Source organism: Podarcis raffonei, chromosome 16 (genome assembly GCF_027172205.1).
Source record: "Podarcis raffonei isolate rPodRaf1 chromosome 16, rPodRaf1.pri, whole genome shotgun sequence".
Classification (NCBI taxonomy): domain Eukaryota; kingdom Metazoa; phylum Chordata; class Lepidosauria; order Squamata; family Lacertidae; genus Podarcis; species Podarcis raffonei.
Window position 1 is genome coordinate 25,409,633 of NC_070617.1, and position 19,481 is coordinate 25,429,113.

A 19,481-nucleotide genomic window follows, 5' to 3' on the forward strand; every position below is an offset into this window, starting at 1 on the left:
TTAACAGCCCCCCGAAATCAGCCGCAACATAAATGCGCGGGGCAGCGTGTCACAGACCTTCAAAATCTGACGGGAAATGTGCCGAGTTTAAATGCTTCACTGCAAGTCTGGCTTGCAAAGAAAACCCTGTTGCTTTGATGTGGGAAAAGCACCTCGCCTCAGACAAATCCATCATATTTACTCACTGTTTTAGTGCTAAGTACACAGCTGAACTCCCGGCAAACGTGAAATGGCTCCTGCAAGAGAGCTCCGTCTCCATATGGTTCCGCTGTTCCTCTTCAAAGCAACTTCATTATTTCCAACGCAGAGCAGCCCCCAAGGCAGGGGAGGCATTGTGTCTCAACTCCTGGACCTAGAGATGCTTGAGCATCTGCCCCCAAAGGGCCTTAAACCTTGACAAGTATGCCAAGCAAGCGCACATTCAGAGTAGCTGTTCTTCACATTCTCCAAGCGAGCGTGTCTGTGATGGCCTGAGATTCGGACTCGGATGCTGCACCTGAGGGATCCCAGCCTGCACAGGATTCCCCGCCTCCAGAACCAGCTGAGCCGGGGCTGGGGGTTGAGCCTGAAGGGTCCTCACCTGTGCTGGATCCTCAGGTGCAGGCACCAGCTGGGTCTGCTCTGGCTCCTGAGGTGATGGAGGACCCATTGCCTGCAGGTGCTCCACTCTCAGCCCCGTCAGGGGAAGCTGAGGTTGCCTCTGGGTTCGGTAACCCTCCAGCCTCTCCTGAGCTGCAGAGGCTCAGGGCAGAGAGGCGGAGGGAACTAAGTTCTCGCAGGAGGAGTGCTCGCCTCCAGGAGAGGTGAGACACCTGTGGACCGGGGCCGCCCTATGCCTCGGGGCAGATAAAAGCCAGCCAGCCCCAGTCCCAGGTTACGGGAGCAACATTGTTGGTAGCCTGTTCCTGCCTGCACCCTGTCCTGCTCTTCTGCCAGAGTTCCTGACCCCACCCGGCTCCCTGCCTTGGACCCAGCTTCAGCTTTGAAAGACTGCCTCCATACCGCACCCTTGACCTCAGACTGGACTCAGACCTTGCAGCACAGTTAACCCTCTGGACCAGCACAATGTCCAAATTACTGGTCAGATCAGAAGGTAGAGTGAGGTGATCACCTCAGAAGAGCCTACTGGATCAGGTCAGTGGCCAATCTAGTCCAGCATCCTGTTCCCACAGCGGCCAAAGTGTTCCCCTCAATGGGAAACTGTGGGATGTGATCCATGAGAGGCAGTCAAGTACAACATTCCTTGTAATGCTAGAGAAGACATGCAAGGGAATGTTTGGCTAGCTCTCAGCTAGCAGAAGCACTGGGATTATTCCCCCATATGGGGTAGATCCACTTGTACATATTTGTAACTAAGTCTGCTTTCAGGAATCCAACTGTGAACTGATGTAAGTAAACTTCTTTTATTGACTTTGAATAAGATCGTGGCATCTTTACTCTTTTAAAAGGGATGCAAGGGAACTTACCAGGAATGTACAATTCAATCTGAGACAGGCTGAATTGTATACTAGTGAGAGGCTCACACGAGCCTGCAACCAGCTATCTGTTGTGCATTTTAAAAGGGGAATGTAACTCTGCTGTGCATGTAAAAAGGGCTTTAGGGCTTTAAAGGTCAGCAGCAACACTTTGAATTGCACTTGGAAACATACTCTGAAACGTATTATTATTATTATTATTATTATTATTATTATTATTATTATTAGTGGACCGTCCCAGGATCAAGTGACTTTTCCTCTTTAAGTTCTCAAAGCTCTTAACCTAGTTCAAGGGTGCCATCTGAAATCGCCAGATGTTTTAGTGAGAATCAATCAGTTGAAAAAATCAGATTTACAGCTGTCTGGCCCCCAAAAGGCAACTAGACATTCCGTTTTGGCGACTGCAACTTTAGTTTAAAGAGCCTTTTGGTGCCTACCTTACTCATCTGCGTTTCTAACACTGCTTCTGAGCTGAGCAGCCCTTCCTTGCAACAACTTTTTCCAGGCTGGGGGAGAGCGGAGCCATTGCACCAAATTTGCATGACCTGAAGGGAGACCGAGTTGCATAGCCTCCCTGCAATCATTTAAACCAGCCTTCTAGGCAGTTTTGTTGTTGTTTTTTAAGCGGGGGGAGCTGTTAAAACCAGATTATGCACCTTAAGGAGAAAATTGGAGATTTGATCTTGTTAAGAGAGAGACAAGTATGCAGGGTTAGCAATATCTCTGTTGCAAGAGGCTGCAAGGACAATGCAAATATATGGGGGTGGTGTGTGTTTTTCTTACCCTTTCCTCTTCTTTTTCAGCTGCACCTCAGAATCAGCAGAAGACAGGAGCTGACTTAATTAGGTGTACTCTCTCCTTTCCCCCTGGACTTGAAATGCTTTCTCTTGCCATCTCCTTCATTAAGATCTTCCTCTGGCAGCCAAGCTCTCCCCTTTGATGCTTCTGGCGAAGGGAGGGGGGTATTTATCTAGGAGGTAGGAAGGAACATCAACAGCTCTTGCCTTGGGCCAAAGGAGCTGCCTGGCTGTGGCCGAGGCAGGTGCTGGAGGGCGCATAGAAATATGTTCCTCGAGATGTTCACAGAGCCATTCCCAAGACCACCTCAGGCACTTTGAAGGCTGCCGCCGCCTACGCACCATACACTGAAAGCACATGGCTTCCCCCAGAAGATTCTGGGGGCTGTAGTTTCTTAAGGAGTGCTGGGAATCCCAGCTCCGCAAGGGGTGAACTACAGTTCCCAGAATTCTTTGAGGGACACCGTGCCATTATCAGCTTTCAGGAAGAACGTGAAAACGTTCCTCTTTTGCAGGCAAGAATGGTGAAGAATGCTGCTCCTGGGTTTTTTAAAAACTGTAACTGATTTTAGATGTTTTTAATTGCAGTTGGGTTTTTAAAAAATCTTTTAATCTGTTTACTGTTCTGGGCTCCTTGTGGAGTAAGAGCAGGACATTAATTCTGATAATGGTAATGGTAATGGTAATGATCAGTGCTTTTTTTCTTTAAAAATGTTTAGGGGTACTCTCATTTTGACTCAGGAAAAACCACCATTTTATAGTTCAAATTGAGGGAAATAGATACAGTAAATGGACAAAAATACAAAAATTCACAAAATGTTTAGGTGTATGCGTACCCCTGCATCCCCCCAGAAAAAAAGCACTGAAGAGGAAGAGGAAGAGGAAGAGGAAGAGGAAGAGGAAGAGGAAGAAGAAGAAGAAGAAGAAGAAGAAGAAGAAGAAGAAGAAGAAGAAGGAGAAGGAGGCATATATTCTGGGGAGATAAAGGGAGGTGGTATTGTTTGTTTGTTTGTTTGTTTGTTTGTTTGTTTGTTACATTTAGCTCCCATCTGTATCTTTAAGGAGATCAATTTGGCATGCACAGTCTCTCTCCCCCCCCCCCACACACACCTATTTAATTGCCACAACAACCCTGCAAGGTAAATTAGGCTGAGAAGTGCCATGACTGGCCCCCAAATTCATACCCAATGAGCTTCAATTGCTGAGTGGGAATTTGATTCCTGGTCTTCCAGGTCCTAAAAGGTAAAGGGACCCCTGACCATTAGGTCCAGTCGTGACCGACTCTGGGGTTGCAGCGCTCATCTCGCTTTATTAGCCAAGGGAGCCGGTGTACAGCTTCCAGGTCATGTGGCCAGCATAACTAAACTGCTTCTGGCGAACCAGAGCAGCGCACGGAAATGCTGTTTACCTTCCCGCCAGAGCGGTACCTATTTATCTACTTGCACTTTGACGTGCTTTCGAACTGCTAGGTTGGCGGGAGCAGGTACCGAGCAACGGGAGCTCACCCCGTTGCAGGGATTCGAACCACCGACCTTCTGATCAGCAAGTCCTAGGTTCTGTGGTTTAACCCACAGAGCCCAGACAACAACCCTGCAGGGAAGGTCAGGATGAGAGGCAGCAGCTGAGCCAAGGTCACACCCCAGTCAGCCGAGTATGGATTTGAACCTTGGTTTCTCCCAGGTCCCAGTCTGACACGCTAAACACTACACTGCCACTGGCTCTCGTGACCATTTCACATGACCATCTAATGAATTTACATAGAATTAATATGCAGGCACAGCCACTCCATTTTAAAATCAGGATTAGGTATATTTACATAGGACCACTCTACCAGCAGTCATGATAGGTAATAAATCTTCCATGTACAAGAGCAGTATACCTCTGAATTTCAGGTGCAAGGGAACAAACAACAGGGGCAGGCCAGCACTTGCATGCTTTTCTTCTGGGGCTCCCAAATCCAACTGCATTGGGAACAGAACACTGAACTAGACTGGGAAATGGTCTATTCCAGTAGGACATTTTTTTTCTTTTCAAAAATGAGAAACAAATCCCTCTGGAATGGGAGCGTTCAAAGGGAGCTGTCCATGGTCAGGTTTTTTGCAGCAGACTTCAGGCTTGATCAGAGATGGAGAAATATGTTTCAGTTCAACATTTAAAACCAAAGAACACAGGACCCAAAATCCTTCAAAATGTGCTCTGATCCAAATTTTGAAATGCAGTCCTCTAAGCCACCAATGTTTACACATACAAAAATAATGCATATGTTGAGTGAAAGTGGGCATAAAAATGAAGATATTTGTGAAAATAACATACAAAAATGCATTATTAGGAGAAATTGGGGACATTAGTCAAAAGGGCGTGCCAAAAAAAAAAGATGGTGAAATCCCCATTAAAACACTGAGGGTTTTCTTTAAAAAGAAAATGTGCAATTGCTTTATTTATTTTATTTTATGTATTCATTTATTTATTGAATTTATATACCGCCCTATACCTGGAGGTCTTAGAGCGGTTCACAGAAAAGATCACAATATCAGAAATGTGGAGAACCAAATTTAAGACTGGCAAAATGAGAGCCTGTGATAAACGAAATAAATAGGACCTTCCACTCCTAGTCTTGACTGATCTCCCTTGTTTCATTTGGCTTTGGTACTAGAACTTTGACATCCATCAGCCAAAGTCTGATGCAGAATTATGGTGCTGAGGGTGCAGAGATCTTCTGTGCCCTCAGAATGAAGAGGCGGATTGCCCTGGAGGCCAGATAAATGTTTCTCAGCTCTCATCTCACACAAATCCACTCATGATTCTCCCTCAATCTTTCTTCATTCTGATAACCTAGTTTAGCAGAGGGAGGAAGCAGGCCATTTGTTGTAGTATACAGGTTGTCGACCTTGAGGCTGGATTACTGCAATTTACTCTTTGTGGGGCTGCCCTGGGGCTTGGTTCAGAAGCTCCAGCTGGTGCCGAATGTGGCAGCCAGACTGCTGATGGGAACATGTGATGCCATTGATAAAAGAGGCAGGTTCAAGGTCCTTGTATTAATTAAGCCCTGAGTGACTTAGGTCCAAGGTACCTCAGGGATCACCTGAGCCCTTATATCCCCAGCTCAACCACTGAGATCATCTGCAGGAGCATTGCTGGTCATTCTCAGAGTTGGTGAGGCTCCTTTGACAACAGTAAGAGACCAAGTCTTTAGTGTCATGTGGAACTCTCTGCCACTAGAGACTAAGCAGGCACCTTCTGTGCCAACTTTTACACACCTGCTGAAAATTCTGCTCTTCCACCAGGCAAGGCATACACAGGCAATTAAGAACACACCCTTCCAAAGTGGTTAATTGATGTCTGTTTTTAACTTTTTTTGGGGTGGTTTTTAATGTTTTGTTGTGTTTTTAGAAATTACTATACAGTGGTACCTCGAAAGTTGAACGGAATCTGTTCCGGAAGTCCGTTCGATTTCCAAAACGTTTGGAAACCAAGGCGCGGCTTCCAATTGGCTGCAGGGAGCTCCTGCAACCAATCAGAAGCCACAGAAGCCACTTCAGATGTTCAGGTTCCAAATAATGTTCACAAACCAGAACATTCACTTCTGGGTTTGCAGCATTTGGGAGCCAAAATTCGACTCCCAAGCATTCGTGAACCAAGGTATGACTGTATACTTACACCACAGTATACAAATATTTTCATAAATAAATGCCACTCAAAATCAAAAACTCTTGCTGATCTACTGCAAACCATGTGTCAACCTACTAGATCTGCAAGCCATTGTTTTGTTTTAAACATCTGCATGCTTCTCTATAACAGGGAAGTTCAAATGTGCAGCTCACCCTGGACAGCTGCTGCTTGTCATTCCAAAGCTTATCAACCTTACCTTAATCCCCAAATGCTGCCTGTTATAGCAGCCATCCCAGACTCAGTGCCCTCCAGATGTTTTGGAGCATGACATGAATCAGCCCCAGGCAGCATGGCCAGTGCTCAGGGATGTTGGGAGTTGTAGTCCAAAACCTGGAGGCTGCCAGGTTTAGGAAGGCTGGGTTCATTCCAGAAGTCCCTGTGTGGTTTCCCCAAGTTATTGCAAACTACAGCATTCCCAAGCCACAGCATTCCCTCACCGCAAAGCAACAACAACAACAACAGCTTAAAAATCCTGCTAGCCCTTGCATCTAGTCCAACCCCCTGCGATGCAGGAATCATGTCCCTGAAAGATGGCCATAAGATTGTTGTGGGAATAGAAAGGGGTCTTGAGAACCATGTACACTGCCTCAAGCTCTTGGGGGGAAAGCTGGGATATAAATGTAATGAAATCAGTAAGTAAATTTCACCATGTAGAGTGGTACCTCTGGATGCAAACGGGGTCCATTCTGGAGCCCTGTTCACATCCTGAAGTGAACGCAACCCACGTCTCCACGTCTGTGTGGGTCGTGATTCGGTGCTTCCGCGCATGCGCGTGACGTAACTGGCTGACTGACCGAACCCAAAGGGTGCTCATCAATGGTTCCTCTTCATCCTGGAGAAGAGTGACTAGTGGGGTGCCACAGGGATCTGTCTTGGGCCCAGTCTTATTCAACATCTTTATCAACGACTTGGATGATGGACTCAAGGGCATCCTGATCAAATTTGCAGATGACACCAAACTGGGAGGGGTGGCTAACACCCCAGAGGACAGGATCACACTTCAAAACGACCTTGACAGATTTGAGAACTGGGCCAAAACAAACAAGATGAATTTTAACAGGGAGAAATGTAAAGTATTGCACTTGGGCAAAAAAAAATGAGAGTGTCTTTTGAGTGTCTGCGCATGCGCGAGTGGCGAAACCCGGAATAACGCATTCCATTACTTCCAGGTCACCATGGAGCGTATCCTGAAAACGCTCAACCTGAAGCACATTTAACCCAAGGTATGAGTGTACAAACCTTGAACAGTTCAAGACGTTGGACATAATATCATGTTTGCTGACTGGGAACAGTTGTGGACCACCGGGATTAAATTTACGGCATGTAATGCCTTAAGAGAGAATATTATGAAAATGATATACAGGTGGTACATGACCCCAGTCAAGCTTGCAAAAATCTATCATTTGCCCGACAACAAATGTTGGAAATGTAAGGAAAATGAAGGTACATTCTTTCACCTTTGGTGGACGTGTCCCAGGATTAAGGCTTTCTGGGAAATGATATATAATGAATTGAAATGATATATAATGAATTGAAAAGGGTATTTAAATATACTTTCTTGAAGAAACCAGAGGCCTTTCTCTTGGGTATGTCTGGCCAAGTTGTGCCAAAGAAGGACAGAACTTTCTTTATGTATGCTACAACAGCAGCAAGAATACTTATCGCAAAGTATTGGAAGACGCAAGATCTACCCACTCTGGAAGAATGGCAGATGAAACTGATTGACTGTATGGGACTGGCAGAAATGACGAGCAGAATCCGTGACCAGGGAGAAGAGTCGGCAGAAGAAGATTGGAAAAAATGTAAAACTCTGCTAAGTTATAGAACTTGCAAGCACAAGTTAGGAAGGATATTAATAAACAATATATCCTCTCCTGCCTCCCTGAACATTCCCACATTTGGCACTAGCCGCAGTCACCCAATCATCTGCAAAGGCGGCCCCACTTACAGTGCATCACATTAGTCCAGACAGGAGTTACCCAGGTCCCAAGTTTTATATGCTCATCATAACATCGTGAATTGGGCCCAGCACAGCCAGTTTTCTAAAATACCCCTCTTCATATGACCTTTGGTCAGCCACTAGATCTGGTGGAGAGCCACTGGGTCCAAGAGGGTAGATCAAGCCAAGTGCTCAAACTCCACTTCTCTAGCAACAAACACAGTCTGTTAAAGCACTTCCATTCTCCATTTCAGTCCACAGAGGACGCTCAAGGTGGTTTCACAATGCATAAAACATGAAATGCAACAAAACGCATAGCACCACTCAGGATAATCAGCAGTTCTTAAGAGAAAAAGCCAGCAGAGGGATCCAACAAAGGATCAACGTCAGTGTTGGCTGCACTGACCGGCAGTGACACTCCAGGGTTTCAGAGACGAAGTCTCTCCCATCCTGACCTGCATGCAAGGCTAATGCTTCTAACAGTAAGCTATGATCCTTCATGGCTTGGTCAGGTTTGGCATAGTGTTAGAAACTCAGATATAGGTAAAAAGGTAAAGGACCCCTTGACAGTTAAGTCCAGTCAAAGGCAACTATGGGGTTGCAGCACTCATCTCACTTTCAGGCTGAGGGAGCCAGCATTTGTCCACAGACAGATTTCTGGGTCATGTGACCAGCATGACTAAACCTCTTCTGGTGCAACGGGACACCATGATGGAAACCAGAGTGCACGGAAACACCGTTTACCTTCCCACCGGAGTGGTACCTATTTATCTACTTGAACTGGTGTGCTTTTGAACTACTAGGTTGGCAGGAGCTGGGACAGAGCAATGAGAGCTCACCCTATCGCGGGGATTCAAACCGCCAACCTTCTGATCGGCAAGCTCAGGAGTCTCAGTGGTTTAGACCACAGCACTACCCACTAATCACCAAAATGCACCTTAAACCTGGGCTTTGGTCTCTATAATGGAATGTCTAGGTGACATTTTTCCACCAACAAGGTTTATTATTAATAATAATAATAATAATAATAATAATAATAATAATAATTCCATTTCTACACCGCTTTATATTTTAAAGAAAAAATCTCAAAGCAGTTTACAACATATTAACACATTGAATAAAACAATCCAGAATAAAACAATTTCAAGCTTAATGGAAAATATTTCAGATTCTTCTCTAAGTGACCTTTTGCTTTCCCCATATTTATTTACCTACTTATATAGCTGCCCCTTGGCAGAAATACTCTAGGAAGGCAGTGTGGTGTAGTGGTTACGGTGTTGGACTAGGACCTGGGAGATCAGGGTTCAAATCCCCACTCAGTCATGAAGCTTACTGGGTGACCTTGGGCCAATCACAACCTCTTAACCTACCTCACAGGGCCATTGTAGGGAATAACTGAGGAGCGGGGGGGGGGGGGAGGTTGAACCATGTAGTCTTTGAAAAAAAAGGTGGGATATAAGTGCAATAAATAAGCTCTTCTGCTTGCCTGCATAAGAAAACTGGAGGGGCCAGCCAGGTGGAGATGTCTGTCCCCAGTGTGGCATCCAGAGATCTCAACATGGTCACAATTGGACCCATGCCAGTCACAAAACGCGCCTGGCGCCTGGCTAATTTCTAACACTGGTGGGGGAAAGGGCAAGTAGCAAAGGGTTTAAATATTTGTATCATTCTGAAAAATCACTTTGAGTCACTCTTTGCGGAAAAGTTACTGATCACAAGTAATAATACTAATACTAATACAGTACTGCTAATAATACTCTAACAACAATAAAACTCTAGCAATACTAATACAGGACTGTACTGCTAATAATACTTGAGCAACATCTGGCAGGCCACAGGCTCCCCATCCTTGGCCTGTAGGTTTTTTTCTCAGTTCCTAATCCCACCAGAGGGGATCTGTAGAAGAATATATTCCTTTAGGAGAAGCCATAGAGTGAACAGATGTTCTGTTTGACAGAGACTCACATCTGGGGTGTGATCACCATCTTGCAGAATGCATGGCTTGCTGAATGTCAGAAAACCTCTGTAGGCCCCCATCTGAAACTGTAGCTCAGCAACCAACCTTTTCTCCCCAGTGTTTTTTTCCTTTCTTGCTTGCTACCGCATATTTTAAAAAAAAACAGCCAATGGAAACTAGACACAAATCCACACTCTCCAGAGCAGCAGAACATCTGGGCAGCATGATGCTGCAACCATTCACAAGAACTACCCTTTCTCTCCAAAGAAGTCAGTCTGCAAAAAAAAAATTTAAAAATCACTTGCGTCACTTGCAGGAGAAGAGTGGTGGTGGTTGGAATGAAATAGTGGGGCATCACCACAGCAGTTATAGCTGATGATCTGAGACAGCGGTTCTCAAACTTTTTGGGTCACCCTTGGTCCCATGAACTCATGCCCAGTGCCCCCTACTTCACCCCATAAAAACCATTACAGTGGTACCCTGGTTCTCAAACTTAATCTGTTCCGGAAGTCCGTTCCAAAACCAAAGCGTTCCAAAACCAAGGTGTGCTTTCCCATAGAAAGTAATGCAAAACAGATTAATTCGTTCCAGACTTTTAAAAACAGTCCCTAAAACAGCAATTTAACATGAATTTTACTATCTAACGAGACCACTGATCCATAAAATGAAAGCAATAAACAATGTACTGCAGTCACACAATCAATCAGTCAGTAGTTGAACTGGGTTCCACACAGTCACAAAAGCAAAACAAAAAAGCCGCAAAAACAAAAATGCAAAATAAATAGCAAAAACAGACAGACCTTGGTGTAAAGCTCAAAATAGAAGTGTGGCACTCAAAATGGAGCACGTTCGGCTTCTGAAAAAAGTTCGCAAACCGGAACACTTACTTCTAGGCCGGGTTTGCAGTGTTTGGGTTCCAAGTTGTTTGAGTACCAAGGCGTTTGAGAACCAAGGTACCACTGTATTCAGAATAGCAGTTTGCACAACCCGCTAAGGGAGATAATAACACAATAAAATTCAAAACAGTAACAATTAATTGCACATTTAATCAAAATCCAATTAAAATGACTTCTTCAACAAAGCCAGCAAAATTTATGAACTTGATCCAGCGGTACCAGCTTTTCAAAGTCTGATAGTCGTTTACATCTCCAGCATCCCCTGCTACGCATTTTCCTCTTAGCACCCCCTAATCCACCACCTCCAGGGGGAAGTAGCCCCCACTTTGGGAACCACTGATCTAAGACGTAGGGGTCTGTTTCACACCTTGATCATCTTTCCCCTTTCTATTCTCTCTATCTTTTCTTTCTCTCTTATTTATTTCCACAGCCCCTTTCCATTAAAATGTTAATTTTGGCTCTGGAAAAGTTAGAGGCAATGAGAGCACAACAGCAGCATCAAAACCAGTTGCAGGAAACAACAACAGATCAAGTACAGTAGCAAGGGGCCTTCAAGTGCTTATATATAAGTCACCTCCCCAAAATAACCCACTCCCCACCTGTAAAAAGCATGCTGTGTTGTAAATCTAAACATCCAAACGAAGGAGCTTCACACGCAAACACAGAAAAAGAAATCAAATCTGGAGGAGGGGGAAAGGAAAGGAAAGTAGTACGGTGGTACCTCAGGTTAAGAACTTAATTTGCTCTGGAGGTCCGTTCTTAACCTGAAACTGCTCTTAACCTGAGGTACCACTTTAGCTAATGGGGCCTCCTGCTGCCGCCACGCGATTTCTGTTCTCATCCTGAAGCAAAGTTCTTAACCCGAGGTACTATTTCTGGGCTAGCAGAGTACGTAAGCTGAAGCGTCTGTAACCTGAAGCATATGTAACCCGAGGTATCACTGTATTGCAACAAATCATTTCCATGGATGACCATAAACAGGAGAAAGGCCTGATTCTGCTGGCAGGAATCAATCAGAAGAATTCAAGGTGGATTTCCATAAGGAGGGAGTCCCAAAAAGGCAGTGTGGTTTAGTGGTTAGTGTTGGACTAGGACCTTGGAGACCATGGTTCAAATCCCCATGCAGCCAGTAAGCTCACTAGGTGTGATCTTGGGCCAGTCACTGCCCTTCTCAGCCTAACCCACCTCGCAGGGTTGTTGTGCGGATTACAAAAAAGAGAGGGACAGCCATGTACACTGCCTCCTTGGAGAAAAAGGTGGTTGATAAATGCAATATATGCTTTTTGCCAGCTCCTGAGACAACTGCGAACCTTTTTGCCCCCCCCCATTACAGTGCATTTTTATTTAACTGCTGTGGTTAATACCATGCATTGCTACAGTACACCTGAAATAAAGGCATGACACAGGAGAAAGCACACCTGCAGTAAAACAAAACTTATTTTGTATAATAATTGATTCTGTACTTTTTACTACTTTGTAAATGCTTTATTTTGGTTCTGCTACTAATTGGAGTAAGGCAACAAGATTCCACCTGGAACTGCCCCCACACAAGGATGTTGTAGCTCCTGCAAGGAGCAGAAACCTCTTCGTGCATTTTATTAAACGAATCCTCAGGAGGATGAATTCTGTGCTCTTCTTTCAAGCTCTAGTGGAATATAGGTGTCAGCACAGCCCTGTTTGCGTCTCTGGTTCTCCTTCAGGGGCGATTTAACAAGAGTGCCAACAAGGGCCTTTTAATCCTGTAAAATGAGCCGGTCAGGACAACCCCCCCCCATTGAATCAACACATATCAAGTACTGTTGGTGGGAACATACAGAAGGGCCTGTGGAACTCTCTGCTTGAAGTTAACCCTCTGGCTCCCCCTGTGGTGACTTTTCATCACTGCTTCAAAAACTTTTTGATGTATTCTTTTCTGGGGGGGGGGAGAGATCATTTATATGAGAATTGAATATAACAACAACAATGACCACATTTTCCTGTTCCATTATATATGGAGAGAGGGAGTTTAGTCCAGGGGTTCAAATCCTTGTTCAGCTATGAAACTCACTGGAAGGCCCTGGGTCAGTCCCTGTCTTTCAGCCCAACCAACTTCACAGAGTTGTAGGGATAAAATGAAGAGAAAGAGGACCACCTTGAGCTTCTCGGAGGAATGGTGAGATATAAATGTGATCGGTAAATAAATAGTGTCACAGTTCTTTCTTGGCTTCTGAGCACTGCGAGACCTGTCCAAACGAAACTCCTGGGCTGCTTGGTAGCTCATGTTCATTTCAGTGGAGCTCGTCTAGGCAAACGTGCCGCAAATGCTGCCTTGTGGTCCCCATTATGCCACCATTCCAGGCATCCAAAACCTGCCCCCTGTGGCCAGCCGCCGCCTCTCCTCTGGGCTCCGGGCAGTGCTGCCTCCGCAGCCATCTGATCCCCACGGAGCACAGGTATTTGAGCAGACCTGGAACAAGACCTCATCTCCCTGCAACTGGCAACCCCGTGCACACACAGTTCCCTGCCGAAAGCCAGATGCCTTCCACGCCGATTACATCGGGGGGGCATCATCACCCAGTGGAACGAAAGCGACGCCTAACCTACAGAACATGATTTCCTCACTTTGCATGTAATTTCACACACAAAGCCTTAATCCAGTTTAGCGCCTTGATTCCTCCCCCCCCCTTTGTTTTTTTTAATGAAGCTGAGCAGAGGAGCAATTAGCTAGTGATGCTTTGGGCCAGCCATGCTCATTACACCAACAGTGACACCCCACTCCCTTTTTTCCTTCATCACCCCACCATTTTTCCCAGGACCATCACAGTGGAGATCAGATCTGCAGGGGCTGGAGGAGGATGAGATGTCATAATCCCCCCCCCATTCATCCTTTTCCTCCTAACAAAGAGCTTTGGTGCCTTTTGAGGGTGGAGAACATTCCCCACTCCCAAGGAAAGAATACTTCATGCCCCCCGGAAGGTATTGTACATAGGAATCTGCCTTATCCTGAATCAGGTCATTGGTCCAGCTAACAGAGGCTGCCCAGGATTTCAGACAGGGGATAATCTCAGACCCAACCTGGAGATGCCGTAGGGCCAATTGAACCTTCTGTATGTGTAAGAGGCACTCCCACCACTGAGCTACAAACATAGAAAGCCGCCTTAAACATAGCCAGGCCATCTAGCTCAGTATTCCCAACACTGACTGGCAGCAGCTCTCCGGGGTTTCAAGCCGGGGGCGTTCCTAGCCCTATCTGGAGATGGTGGATATTGGACCTGGGACCTCCTGGGTGCAAAACAGGCAATTCCAACACCAAACACAGAAAACTGCCTTAAACAGAATCAGATCATAGATCCAACACTGACTGGCAGCAGCTCTCCGGGGTTTCAGGCAGGGGGCATTCATTCCCAGTCCTGAGGATTGAACCCAAAACCTGTATGCAAAGCAGGTGTTCTAAGGACCAAATATATATCGTTTTAGTTACGAGATAACCCGGAGGTGACACACACAACCCATTATAAATGCACACTCCCATTAACAGCTCTGTCTAATCAGATTGCTCTTGCCTAGATGGAATGTCGCGTTATCCCTGCGGTGTTCAGACAAGCTCTGGGAAACTTTGGCCAACTCCATGGAGCTTGCAGCGCAGCTTTCTCCTGCCAGGGAAGGAAATGCTGCTAAAATAGTTGATGCTCTGGGTGGTGGTGGCAATAGTCCTAAAATAGCCATGGGGTCTTTTCCACTAACAACACCTCCCATCATAAAGTTCCCCCTGTTCGACACAGGAAAGGACCGAAAGATTGCCTCCCGCATCCACACGCCAAGGAAATGCACCGCGGGGGAAAGGGCACGTGGAGGGACCACTGCCCGCCCCCGTCTTTCCACGCTGGCCAGGCAAGAGCGCCTCTGCAGACACCTGCTGGAGCCGCAGACCGTCAGGGCCTCTGGGGGGCGCTCTTGAGAAGCCCATGAAAGATACGGGGCCCGACCTAAAGCAAGCCCCTTCAAGCGGGAGAAGGAGGTGGGATCTGAACTGGCAAGCCAGGAACGCGGAACTTCTGCATCTCCAAAGCTATTTTTGAGGGGGGTAAAATGCTAACCCTTTCCTCTCTCTCCACCTGGGGGAGATGTTGTTTCTCTGACAGCCAAGGTGCCCCAAACTGGCGACTAGCAAAAGGAGCTATTTTGGACACACACGCTAAACAGCATTTCCTTTCATTGGAGGCCTTTGACTGCACCCCGTGCCACCTATTCCACCTCCCCTCAACCTGCTTTGGGGTCCGAGTTGAAAATGATTGAGATGGAGTTCTTTCTCCCCGACAGACACATTTTCCCCGGCAGACACTCCCCCCTGCAATAGCACAAAAGCCTGGCATGGAGGAGGGAAGACAGAAAGACGACGATAATAATCCCCGCTCCGCGCGCTCAAATCCAGGCGCAACGCGCCGTCCGTTCTACATTCCTTGTAAACGCGCCAACCTCGAACTAGATTCTCCTCTACACACAAATCCACGTCCAGGGAGAAATTCTGCGCCAAGCGGGGCGGGGGAAGGGGAGGAAGAAGCAAAGGTCCTTCAAGGGCGGGGTAGGTCCCGCGAGCACCCCCCCCCCCAAAGAAAAGACACAAACACACCGTCTATCCTCTCCGGACTTTCAGCAAGCGATGGCAAAGTCTCTGTAGCCTGCCTCTTTGAAAAGGGCACAGTTGGCAAACGCTTCTCCCCGAGGCCCCTCGCCTTAAGTTAGACGGCTCCCCCCTCCCTCGAAGTTGGCCCCCGCCGTCCCCCCTCCTTCCCAGAGCTTCCACGGACCGCGACAGACAAAGTTGCCTCCTCGGAACTTCTCCCCGCGCCGCGCGCAAAGGAAACCCCGACGGCCACACTCTTTCATCTCCCCTCTCCAGCCTATATTTGTATGTGTCCCCACCTAAAAATAATTTTTTTCGCTTTGTGTCTCTTCCTCCGTGCCGTCACTTACCTTCAGCGATCGCCCTCTTCATTTTAGGGGCTCGGGAAAGGCACGGCTCGGAGGGCAACGGGGGGGACGCAGCGGCAAATCCTTCCCAAAAGAAACGCAGCGGAGCCTCATGCAAACTTCCACCCGGGCGCGGGCACGACGACGGGGATGCTGCTGCTGCCTTTACCGGCGACAAGCCCGATGCCCGCCTGGCTCATCGGGCTAGCGAGGCGGAGCGCTCCTGCGGCCGGAGGAGCCAGCATCCAGGCAGAAGGGACTGAGGGAGGAGACGCCCCGCGCGCTGTGGCTCACACCAACGCGCCGGCGGCTGCGACGCAGGAAAAAAGAGGCAGGCGCTGGTTCCACCGAGCGCGTCCGCCCTGCTTTGCCTCGGCTCCGCTTCTGCTGGTCTTGCCCTCCCGGCGTCAGGGTGGGGAGGAGCGGGTAGTTGTTTTTTTGTATGGCGAGGCTTTCCCAGCTGGGAAAGGGCGCGCGATCCGGGGCTCGGAGAAGGAGGGACGGCGGCGCTGGCGAGGCTGGTTTCGGCTGCTCCGGCGGGGGGACTGAAAGGTGATGAATGTTTTATGGGATCATGTGGTTTGACGTGAGAGGAATCGGCCTAGATCGGATTTACTGGCTGGAGGAGGTAGAGGGAGAGGGAGGAGGGAGGGGCCGCCGCCGCCGCCGCGCGCTCCGGCGAGGGGGGCGCACGCGGAGCGCGTTAGGGAGTCCTGCAGAAAAACGGGGAGCGCTTGGCCGGAGCGGGCTTGGCTGTGGCTAGACGTCGCACTCCACCACCACCAGGGGCTTGCCTGCGGGGAGACGAGGGGGATAGCGGCACCTGGCCCCCACCCACCCACAATACACGCGCGAGATGTATGGGTCCCGGGAGCCTCTCTCCAAAGAGAAATCACTTCGGACTTGTTCGGAGGCGTGTTTGAAGATAGGAGAGTGCGAGGAAGACCCTTCAGGACTATGGCAGGGCCCCGTTCGGGCTGGAAAAGGGTTCGGAACTGATGGGAGGTGCGCGCGGGGGGAGTGGTTTGACAGAAGAGAAGACTGCAGCAGCGATGTTTCTCCCGGCCCGGGTCTGTCCGCGGCAGCACGCTGGCCTAGGCGACGAGGCTGGCAGCTCATTCCTGGAGGGACGGTGCCACCTATAGGACGCCGAGGAGAGAATCCGGACTGACTGTGCAGGGGGGCGGGGGCGCGTCGGAGTGCGGGAGCATCTCTCCCTTCTGCTTCAGAGAATAGACATCTCATTCTTGCCTATGAAGCGAGACTCCGTCCTGGGAGGCATCGAGCACACTCCACGCCCACCCGAGGACACTCACGCACCCGCATTTCCCAATGCTTCCTACCCTGGATGTCTGAATCTCTCGAATATCGGTTCCTCACACTTCTGGGACAGGGTGACTCATCCCTCATCACCCCCCTCAGCGTTTGACACGCGTGAGACCCATTTTGAGAAGGGGGTGGGGTAAACAGAAGGAAATTGGTTGTGTCCTCAGACACACAAACACATACACAGTCCCCCCTCGCGTGCCTTATGCTTGGTATGCAAGCTCTAATCCATATTAGTGATTTGTTGGGACAACAAAACCAGCAGCTTGAAATGGGAGTTAATCTAGATTAATCTGCTCTGAAAGGGGACAGGGACTTTCGCTCTTAAGTCTCTGTGTTTTAATGTCCTCTTATCGCACCACACTGATTTGAAAGACTACACAGCGAGTTTTTTTTTTACCTGCTCTAATTCACCTCTTGGGAATACAGGAGCTTGAGGCAAAAAGTCCCGACTTCAAAGGGGACCTTCCTCTGATACGATGGTGGCTGGTGCCCATTGGTTGTGGTAGGGCAGAAGACAAGGAGCCCAACATTAGGGGGAGCCAGAGAGCATAAGAGACGGGACAAACAAAGGTGGGGCCAGTGTCAATAACAGGTGGGGGCAGCTATTTCTAATTTTGTCCCCATCCTCCCCGCTGCTGAGTTCTACGAGGGCCACACTGAGACTGAGGAGGAGGAGGAGGTTGATGGGCAGTTCTTCCACTCCCCCAAGACTGTAGGCAACTAAGAAGCAGCACTGTAGTGGTGCAGAGTCATGGGAAGTCAAAGCCCTGTGATTATTTTTGCAGCAGGGTCCCTGTCTCCTTTGAGGAAAAGGTTCGCTATAAATGCAGTCAATCCATTATAAGACATCAGTGTGCATAGGGTCACCTCCTGAAGCCTGCATACTCCTGCCCCACAGGGTAAACTTTGGGTCACACAAACCCCCATGACACCCACCCCCTTTCAGATGCTTTGGCATGCTGCCCAGCCCAAAGGCTCCTTTCCATGCAAGCCACTCTCAAGACTGATGCCCCCATGCCACTGACTGCCAAGACCTGCAAATAAGAAGGTGGGGACTTTGAAGCCTCCTGCTGCCGGTAGGGAAGCCTGGGTGAGGTGGCTTGAATCACAGCATCAACACCCCAACAGATCTTGCTTCTCCATTCATCACGGAGCAAACATGGCTCTGTGTCTCCAGCTTCCAGCCCGATTCCAGCTCAGCTCAGCTCAGTTCACACACACACTGATGGCTATTGTTCTCCAAGAGAGCTAGACGACTGGGGTGGTGGGAGGCTCACCTATTAGCCCAAAGGGCACCATTACGTAGCTGCAGCTCTTGTAACCTGGCTGCTTCTTTGGGGATGCTGATGAGGACATCTTAGTCCTCATCAGCTAAGGTCCCTGCGTTACAAGGAACCTTGTCTATTTCAGCAAGCTCCTCTTGATTCTCAAGCTCACTGGGTATCCAAAGAACTGGAAGACTGACACACACACACCCAACCCACAACAACAGCACAAACATAACATGCATTCAAATCCAAGGCAGATGCCAGCTGGGATGAATATTTCAGAAGGCTTGTTGAAAGAGGAACGTCTTGAGCAGTTGCTGAAATGCCAATAGAAGGAATGCCCACCCCCACCCCCCAATATGCAGTGGGAGGATGTTTCAGAAAGCAGTTACCACCTCACTAAAAAACTGATTCCAACATCATACAGAGCAGACTTCCTGAGAGGATGATCTCTGCGGGATACTGTCTCCTGCAGAATACAGTATTCAATTGGGCATATAAGGGATAGGGTGAAATTTAGGTATCCTGAACGGTATTGGGCTTTGTACAGCAAACACAACACCTTGAACTTTACCTGGTAGCTATTTGGCAACCAAGGCAATTGCTTTAGCGGCTCCATATGTGTTGGCCATTTTCTGTCCCAGCTGCAGCATCTGGTCAGCCCCAAGGGCAGCCCCCCCCCTCCCCACTGAACATCAGAAGAGCATGCTGGATCAGGCCAGTGACCATCTAATTCAGCATCCTGTTCTCATAATGGCCACCCAGATCCCTACAGGAAATCCAGAAGCAGGATCCAAGCACAAGAGCACTCTTCCTGTCATTTTCAACTGTGGAGGGAGAGGCTTGACATCTTGGATAGTAGTCAGCAATAGCCCTCCAGGAATTTGTCTAATCATCTTCTAAATCCATCTAGGTTGGTGGCTATTACTGCCTCCTGCAGAGGCAATTTCCATAGCTATTTCTATGCCCTGTATAATAAATAATAATATATTTTGTAGAAGTCTTTCCTTTAATCTGTCCTGAATCTTCCAGCCTTCAGCTTCACTGAAGGTCCAAGTGGGAGATAAACTTAGAGCATAAAGCTCATTATTCTCCACTAAACTAATACACCATTAAAAAGCTCAAATTTTCAATGAACTGATTGTCTTTCTTCCCCAACTCATGCTACGTTACCAAAAGAAATTGGTCGCGTAAGCAGTGT

The 19,481-nt window shown here is 48.0% G+C and overlaps 1 protein-coding gene across 1 annotated transcript in view; it reads right to left on the minus strand.

Annotated features, from left to right (window-relative positions):
* The window catches only part of RTN4R (reticulon 4 receptor), a 108,956-nt gene extending 92,287 nt beyond the window's left edge, over positions 1-16,669 (minus strand). The window contains exon 1 of the mRNA XM_053368884.1: positions 15,687-16,669. Coding sequence (XP_053224859.1) covers positions 15,687-15,708 — 22 coding nt within the window. The 5' untranslated portion in view covers positions 15,709-16,669. The remainder of the gene's footprint in view (positions 1-15,686) is intronic.
* Between the last annotated feature and the right edge of the window lie 2,812 nt (positions 16,670-19,481).